General features: G+C 40.6%; 1 protein-coding gene across 1 annotated transcript in view; it reads left to right on the top strand.

The window, feature by feature from the left end:
* The first annotated feature begins 396 nt into the window (after positions 1-396).
* The window catches only part of VSTM2L (V-set and transmembrane domain containing 2 like), a 51543-nt gene continuing 42099 nt past the window's right edge, over positions 397-9840 (top strand). Inside the window, exon 1 of the mRNA XM_072112085.1 lies at positions 397-580. Coding sequence (XP_071968186.1) covers positions 490-580 — 91 coding nt within the window. The 5' untranslated portion in view covers positions 397-489. The remainder of the gene's footprint in view (positions 581-9840) is intronic.

Below are 9840 nucleotides of genomic sequence, written 5' to 3'. Positions count from 1 at the left end.
TAGGCACTCTGACTGTTGTAGTCTTTGTTTATTTATGACCTTCTTCCTTCTAAAATCAACTTTTAACATTATGCTAATGATCCAGAAGGGCTATAGGGCTGTTACCAGAGCCCCTTTGAGCTGTAGCTTCATGGGCTCTTTTACACTGTAGGGAGGCAATAGATTTTTGGAGACAGAAACGACACGCCTGAACATAAAAACCTGTGTGAATAGAGTATTAGTCAGGGACTCTTTAGCATCACTTTCATGAGGTAAAGTTGAAAGCTGTCTATGTTTATTCCAGCCTAGGGGCTGTAAAAGGTGCATTCACATTGATAATCTCGGAAAAAAACCCATTTTCACGATTTGCGGTCTCTTTAAAAGCAGATTTTTTTTTCAGTGCTGAAGTTGATTCCTCCGCCGGAGTCTCATCACAGCAGCAGCGTATCCCTCCGCAGCGATCGCATCCTGCAGTGGGAGAGCGGCCGGAGCCCCCCGGGTGACAGCACCATGGGAGCCTGGGGACTGAGCCTGGGGGTCCTGCACTGCCTGGGGGTCTACATCCACCTCAGCCTCGGAGACAAGCACAACACAGCTGATGGTATTATTCTTCATACGTTTGGTTGCATTTACATGGTGGGGAGGGGGCTTTGAGTTTTTGGGGGTCTCAGCTGTATGTGAACGAGTTCTGTATAATGTGAATGAAGCTTATTTTATAAGGGGGGCATCTAGATCACACATTATGGTGGTCTTAGATTGCCTGCACTCCATAGAGCTCTGCTTATGGGGGTTTTAGGTGGGTTTTAGGGGGGCTTTATTATCAATGGTCAATATTAATGAACTAATTTGCATGCACATTTGCATATTTACCTATTAAAACTGCTGGAATAGTATTTAAAGGTGAAATTTGTAAAATGACAAATTTGAGGGGAGTTATATGGGGGATTGTAATCTAATTTTATTGGGGGTAAAGGGTTAATGTGATCATTTAGTAAATTGTTAGTTGCCGTGTTATATGGGGATTGTCTGTATTGTTTTCTTTATTATTTGAATATTTGGACATTGTAGGGGAAATGTTGGGTGTTGTAGTCATAATGGGAGTCCTAGGAGCAGATACTGAATATGCAAATGATGATAATCTACTCATAATCTGTACATTCCCTTGCTCTCATATAGGATTACAGAACAGCAGAACTTTGGTATATATAGTGATACAATGTTCACAATGATTGTCATAGCCCAGTATTACAATGATGCCAGATCAGTATTTGCTATACCCTGCACAGTGGTGTGAGCGGGCACCCAGATCCGCTATCATTGGCACCTGGAGCTGGTATTAGTGATAGGATACTGTTTCCAGAGATTGATCCTTAGAGGGTTTATACTACTGATGAGTAGTGTGTGGAGGTCCATAGTGATGGGCGAGGAGATTGCGCTGAGGGATAGATGGAAGTGACGGATAAGGATTTATAGAGAAATGTATATGGATAATCTGTCTATAAATATACTCAGATATGTATCTATCCATAGCTCTATCTATCTATCTATCTATCTCATATCTATCTATCTATCTATCTATCTATCTATCTATCTATCTATCTATCTATCTATCTATCTATCTCATATCTATCTATCTAATATCTATATATCTATCTATCTCATATCTATCTATCTATCTATCTATTTATCTCCTATCTATCTATCTATCTATCTATCTATCTATCTATCTATCTATCTATCTATCTATCTCATTATCTCTCTGTCTGTCATTCTGAATGCACATCTCATCTCTTATCATTCGGCTGATCTCAAATTTTATTGTGTTCCTTCCTCCCCTTTCTTCTGACTCTTTCATCTATCTATGTATCTGGTTGCATTTTGCTTTCATCATCTATTAATCTATGAAATGTCTATTATTCTGCAACTCTATATGGACTGTATGTATCAGTTATCTGTCTATCTTTCTATCTTGTTGCCAATTAACAATCTTTCTCCCTCTTTCTTCAGCCTAGACTTTTTCCATCTGTTTAACTATTACATGTGTATCCGTCTGCCATTCTCTACGCCAATCACACGCTAATCACATGCCAATCTATCTATCAATCTACCCATCCATACTATCTGTGCATCTTGTATCTGTCTTTTTGTTGATCTAACATCTACTTCTATATTTTTATATTGCAACTTTACCATAAGTCTATCATTCTGTCAGTCCTATCTATCTATCTATCTATCTATCTATCTATCTATCTATCTATCTATCTATCTATGTATCTATCTGTCTATCCATCTGTCTGCCTGTCTGTAATCTATCTATCTATCTCATATCTATCTGTCTATGTATATTCTATCTATATATCTGTCTGTCTGTTATCTATCGATCTATCTCATATCTATCTATCATCTATCAAGTCTGTCTATGTCTACTTATATCTCATATCTATTTATCAACTATCTATCAATCAACTATCTCATCTATCACATATCTATCATTTATTTCATTTCTATCTATTGTTGTGTGTATTATTAAATCAGTACATCTATCTATCTATCATCTATCTATCTATCTATCTATCTATCTATCTATCTATCTCATATCTATCTATCTATCTCATATCTATCTATCATCTATCTATCTATCTATCTATCTATCTATCTATCTATCTATCTTCTATCTATCTATCTATCTATCTATCTATCTATCTATCTATCTATCGATTTCTAGTCTATCTAATACATATATTTCTCTATGTGTCTCACGTCTGTCCGTCTATCTTTTTATCTTTTGACACATACGCTCTTGAGTTGCTATGCGATGCATAAGTGCAAATGGATTACAGCACACGATTGCAATTTGCATGAAGTGACTCTGTGGGTGTAATTGAAGCAATTGTGCAGAAGATAAAATGTGTAAGAGAGAAGGGGGCTCTGAGCTTTCCATATGTACTATATATGGGAGAGAGAAGTTATTATATAAATCTTTTCTAGATTAATGTCATAAAGAATACAAATAGAGATAGAGAGATAAAAAGAGTAGAGCTAGATGAAAGGAAACATAGATGATAGGTAGTTGAGAGATAGACAGATAGATTGATAGGTAGGGGAGATATAGATAGAGAGATAGATGGATGTTCTCTCCGTGTTTGTGTGGGTTTCCTCCGGGTCCTCCGGTTTCCTCCCACACTCCAAAACATAGGGTGGTAGGGTGATTAGACTGTGAGCCCCATTAGAGCAATCCCCTAAAAATGGAAGCGGAGGAATGCGAGGGGGGGGGGGGGGGTTCAGAGCCCACAGGTTTTGGATAGGACGTCTCATCCATAGAAATAGGAGAACAGACAGCACTCCAAGTCCAAATGTAATTTAAAAGTGAAGTTTATTCCATTCAGTGCAATGTTTCGGTGTAGCTTCACAAAGGATGCATCAAATAAACTTCATCTTTGAACCACACTGGAGTGCTGCCTGTTCTCCTACTTCTAGAGACAAGATACAGCTAGATGAGAGATAAATAAGAGATGGATGGATAGATAGATAGAGAGATATAAGAAGAGAGAGATTGGTATATGAGAAATAGATGAGAGGAGAGATAGAAAGAGGAGAGATTGTTAGTAGATGAGAAATAATGTGTAGATAGCAGATATATGAGAGTAGAGATAGATGGAGAGATATATAGAAGAGAGATAGAAGGTGAGGAGAGATAGAGGAGAGGATAGATAGATAGATAGATAGATAAAGAGATAGATTGATAAATAGATAGATTGATAAATAGAGTGATAGGTAGATGAGAAATTATAAATAGATAGAGGAGAGTATGAGGGATGGATGGATAGATAGTTGGGAATATAGGGGGACATTAATCATAGTGGGTCTCAGGTTCGCCTACTTTTGCGCCTGGTTTGCTCTTCTTTTTGGCTCCTGATCTATGATGGATCTAGTTCTGGCTTAGTAAATGCACTTTGGAATTGTCGCATGTCCGATTCATTTGCGCCTAAATTAGCGCCAAATTTGGCGCAATTGTTAGATCTAATTTGTGAGCAATAATGAAAGGAGACTGAGAAAATGTGACAGAACGTTCAGGGCTTCATCTCTGCACCAAAAAACTATCATTATGATGCAAATGCAGGGACTAAAAGTGACAGAGATGTAAAAAAAAAAAAAATTCTTGCTGAAATGAGTCTTTGCCTTTTTTATTATAATTTACATGAAATGGAGACTGATAATATTCTCAGATCTGTACAATAAGACAATAATCACTCCCAGAGATGATCCCATAGACAATGATGAAGTCGTTACTGGAGAAATTTTACATTATAAACCTGCTGTGAAGGATTTTACATGTTGCATGGAGGGAATTCTTCATTTGGGAACCTAAAATGTATGTTTTTAGTAATTAAAAGGGAAGTTTTTTGGAAGTGCACCTGCTCAGAGGAGGTGCATTTTCTGCGCCTATTTTGTGCCTTTTTAGGCGCAAAATAGTGATAGATCCCGTGCAAACATCTGTTTAGGACGCACTCACTATGTCAGATAAAGTGCAGGGACTCAAAGCCACTAAGTGCCGAACTTTGCCGTGCGCTAAAAGACGCTCAAAACAGTCTAACAGACTATGATTAATGTCCCCCATAGAGAGATAGATATAGATAATAGATTTGAGGTAGATATATAGATTATGTAGAGAAGATAGATAGATAGATAGATAGATAGATAGATAGATAGATACATACATACATACATAGATGGATTAGAGGAGAGGACATAGATAGATAGATAGATAGATAGATAGATAGATAGATAGATGGATGAGAGGACATATAGATAGCTGCCATAGATGTAGCTTAGTTAAAGTTTGTGTCTTAGTTCTCCACATACAGACATATAAGATATATTCTCGGTGTAAGTGAAGTTTGGGGATTTCTTTTCTCCAATGTTCCGGGCATTTCCACAATCTCGGCTCCATTCATAGAATAGATGTATATTTGCTGAGCTGCGGTTTCTGCTGACGTTGTCTTGGCAGGGAATATGAAGTCCCCTGTCTGGTTCTTATCGAAATCGCTCTAATGTATAAACGGAGATATGACAATGTATCAGGGAATTGCTCAGGATTTGGTTCCCTAATGTAATATTGAGAGAAAGTCCAGACCAGAGACAAACCTGACATTGGAATGAGATGAATGGTTACATTTAAAGGGGTTTTCTCTGAACGCCACTTCTGCTTAAAGGGTGAAGTGTCATGTCTATTCATCACTCGGACTGTGTGTAGTCTTATTCACATAAATGGGGCTGAGCTGCAATACCAAGCCCAACCAGTGTACTATGTATGGCATCAGTGTGTTTTCACTGCACTGTCCTTAAAGGGATTGTCCAGAGAACAACTATTCACAATAACAGTGCACATGTGTGACCGTCCCTCCATTCATAATTCGCCTGTGGATAGGAGATAAGTTGCATTGGCAGGACGACCCATTAAAGGTGATGTACAGCAGCTAATAGTGTTTGTCTGGTTAGAGGGTTAATAAAACCTACCTCACCTTTAAGTCTGTATTGAATACAATTCACCCAGCAACGGAGATGGGAAGAAAGCACAAGAGACAAGTTATATCCAACAAATAATGGTGACAAAATACATAACACAACGCCACATATACACTGTAATGGGGGGCCATTTATCATTGCAATTATTTCAGGTCTTTAGGTAAAAAAGGAAAAATATCTCTCTGCAGAAATGCTATTTTTATAACACACAAGACAAGATTCATTTGCCAGAAGGAGAATATAAAATGAAATATAGAATTTTTTATGTAGCCTCTTAGGCCCATACCATGTTTATATAGGATCTATGCATTTAGTCATCTGATGGGGGGTGGGTTTAGGCTCCAGACAGTGAATAGTCTATAAGTGGGATCCCACTAATGTCCCACGGTGGAGGTTTGGCTACTTCTTTATAGTGTCCACAATCCGATGGATAATGACCATGAATAATGACGAGGATGAACTCTAATATTCTAATATCTCATTGGTTGCCTCGGTCTATTACATGGCGGTAATGATCACGTTGCTTCTATACACTCATTTACATTACACCCTTATTAATCCGGCTTTCTGCTGACTAGGATCTATAGTGATGATGTGTCACGTCGGCCATTCATTTGCTGTATCTGCTGAGAGCTCGGAAAATACGGCTATAATGGAGGATTCCCTAATTGCCTATTTTCCTAAAACCATATTCAACAGATAATTAGGCTTGAAGAGTCCTTCTGAAGTGAAAATGTTTTCTTAAAGGGCAATCTTTTGAGTAGTTTATTGATGTGTTTGCTAAAGGCCGTCAGCCGGTGGAATATGAAGATCTATTGCTCTAGGTGGAAAGTGTGACCGTCATAATTCATCTAAAATACCACATATCTATGATATTCCCTTACTATGAGGATATTTAATGGTAGATTACACCTAATAGGGGGATCACCATGTTCATGGACGTCTGCTTGACCAATGCGGAGTTGACTATTGAGACCCAAACTTTCCATTAGTGTTCTATCCAATAAGTAAGGACTCTCACTGTCAATCATTGTGTGTAGGCAGAGTAATCAGGACTCTCACTGTCAATCACTGTGTGTGGGTGGAGTAATCAGGACTCTCATTGTCAATCACTGTTTGTGGGTGGAGTAATCAGGACTCTCACTGTCAATCACTGTGTGTGGGTGGAGTAATCAGGACTCTCATTGTCAATCACTGTTTGTGGGTGGAGTAATCAGGACTCTCACTGTCAATCACTGTGTGTGGGTGGAGTAATCAGGACTCTCATTGTCAATCACTGTGTGTTGGGAGTAATCAGGACTCTCACTGTCAATCACTGTGTGTGGGTGGAGTAATCAGGACTTTCACTGCCAATCACTGTGTGTGGGTGGAGTAATCAGGACTCTCACTGTCAATCACTGTGTGTGGGAGGAGTAATCAGGACTCTCACTGTCAATCACTGTGTGTGGGAGGAGTAATCAGGACTCTCACTGCCAATCACTGTGTGCGGGAGGAGTAATCAGGACTCTCACTGTCAATCACTGTGTGTTGGGAGTAATCAGGACTCTCACTGTCAATCACTGTGTGTGGGCGGAGTAATCAGGATGCTCACTGCCGATCACTGTGTGTGGGAGGAGTAATCAGGACTCTCACTGTCAATCACTGTATGTGGGTGGGGTAATCAGGACTCTCACTGTCAATCACTGTGTGTGGGCGGAGTAATCAGGACTCTCACTGTCAATCACTGTGTGTTGGGAGTAATCAGGACTCTCACTGTCAATCACTGTGTGTGGGTGGAGTAATCAGGACTTTCACTGCCAATCACTGTGTGTGGGAGGAGTAATCAGGACTCTCACTACCAATCACTCTGTGCGGGAGGAGTAATCAGGACTCTCATTGTCAATCACTGTGTGTGGGTGGAGTAATCAGGACTTTCACTGCCAATCACTGTGTGTGGGTGGAGTAATCAGGACTCTCACTGTCAATCACTGTGTGTGGGAGGAGTAATCAGGACTTTCACTGCCAATCACTGTGTGTGGGTGGAGTAATCAGGACTCTCACTGTCAATCACTGTGTGTGGGAGGAGTAATCAGGACTCTCACTGTCAATCACTGTGTGTGGGAGGAGTAATCAGGACTCTCACTGCCAATCACTGTGTGCGGGAGGAGTAATCAGGACTCTCACTGTCAATCACTGTGTGTTGGGAGTAATCAGGACTCTCACTGTCAATCACTGTGTGTGGGCGGAGTAATCAGGATGCTCACTGCCAATCACTGTGTGTGGGAGGAGTAATCAGGACTCTCACTGTCAATCACTGTATGTGGGTGGGGTAATCAGGACTCTCACTGTCAATCACTGTGTGTGGGCGGAGTAATCAGGACTCTCACTGTCAATCACTGTGTGTTGGGAGTAATCAGGACTCTCACTGTCAATCACTGTGTGTGGGTGGAGTAATCAGGACTTTCACTGCCAATCACTGTGTGTGGGAGGAGTAATCAGGACTCTCACTACCAATCACTGTGTGCGGGAGGAGTAATCAGGACTCTCATTGTCAATCACTGTGTGTGGGCGGAGTAATCAGGACTCTAACTGTCATTCACTATGTGTGGGCGGAGTAATCAGGACTCTCACTGTCAATCACTGTGTGTGGGCGGAGTAATCAGGACTCTCACTGTCAATCACTGTGTGTTGGGAGTAATCAGGACTCTCACTGTCAATCACTGTGTGTGGGTGGAGTAATCAGGACTCTCACTGTCAATCAGTGTGTGTGGGTGGAGTAATCAGGACTCTCACTGTCAATCACTGTCTATGGGCGGAGTAATCAGGACTCTCACTGTCAATCACTGTGTGTGGGCGGAGTAATCAGGACTCTCACTGTCAATCACTGTGTGTTGGGAGTAATCAGGACTCTCACTGTCAATCACTGTGTGTGGGAGGAGTAATCAGGACTCTCACTACCAATCACTGTGTGTGGGAGGAGTAATCAGGACTCCAGAGTCCAGCCAAGATTTTAACTGAATCACAGTAAATCATATGTACTGTTTTATTAGTTCTGTAGTTTATGGCATTTAATAATAATAATTCCTTTATTTATATAGTGCACACAGATTACGCAGCGCTGCACAGACCTGTAGTAAAAGATCTTGGCCGGATGCTTATTCTCACTGAGCCCCATCACTTGTACATGACTCTCTTTATGGTTACGCTGACATCCATCAAAAACATGTGCAAAATATTGCAGCAAGCTGCACAATTTCATCTATCGATATGACGGACCATCATTAGGGTCCAATGGGAAGCATTTGTGTCCATCATATGACGGATCTGTCTCAGTCTCGCTTTCTGCTTTTATATTTCCGAAACAGATCCCTATAAGCCCATTGGAGCTGTGAATTTAGCCTAAGGGGGAAGAATCATTGTAGCCGACTGCTCCCCTGCTGGGGCTGCTACTGCAATTTCGATTTTACCTGGTTTGTGATAATTCAAGACTATGTGGCCATGACCCCTCGGATCCTTAAAGGGAAACTATTACTTGAGGGTAATCTGTGTATTGTATGTTATAGAGCAGGAGGAGCTAAAGAGGTTTGTATGAAATGAATCAGCTCCTCCTGCTCTATGTCTTCTGCCTGGAGACACTAAATACAATCCGTTCAGCTCCTCCTGCTCTATATTGTGCATCCTGTAAATAGGATACTGTGAACAATCTATTCATCCACTCCTGCTTTATAATGTGCTACTTGCAGATAAGACACTATGCAGTTTGTTATAGAGAATGATCTGTGCAGGTTGTACATAGTGTCCTATCTGCAGACAGCATGTTGTATAGCAGGAAACGCTGACATTTTTTTACATAGTGTCTTATCTACAAGCAGCATGTTATAGAGCAGGAGTAGCTGAACACAAGGGGGTGGTGGGGATGTGGATTCTCCATCATCCATAATGAATTTCCCACATATGTACATAGTGTCCTGTCTGCAGACAGTGTGGGGAATCCATGACTGCCTCTGTGCCCGAAAATGACATTTTGAGCAAAAAAATTTGTCTAAAATGCCTTCTGACACATAAATGAAGGATTTTAGACCATTTTTTGACCATTTTCCAACTCTTCCGACAAAGGGGACATAGCTTTATAACCAGGGGGCGTGATTTTGGAGAAAGGGGTGTGCCCCATGGAAATTAGTCCATGTGCCAAGTCTAAAAGTAGAATTTTTTTTTTTTTTTTTGACAGAAGGTCCATTTGTTTCTGAAAAGTCTAAAAGTAGAACTCGACAGTCCGGATTCATTATCACAATAATGAATATCGTCCAACAGCTCGCTCCCCTATTTCTGTCGCATGAAAGCCGGCGCAGCGACACA

Source organism: Engystomops pustulosus, chromosome 6 (genome assembly GCF_040894005.1).
Source record: "Engystomops pustulosus chromosome 6, aEngPut4.maternal, whole genome shotgun sequence".
Classification (NCBI taxonomy): domain Eukaryota; kingdom Metazoa; phylum Chordata; class Amphibia; order Anura; family Leptodactylidae; genus Engystomops; species Engystomops pustulosus.
This window is presented reverse-complemented; position numbering and strand designations above follow the sequence as displayed.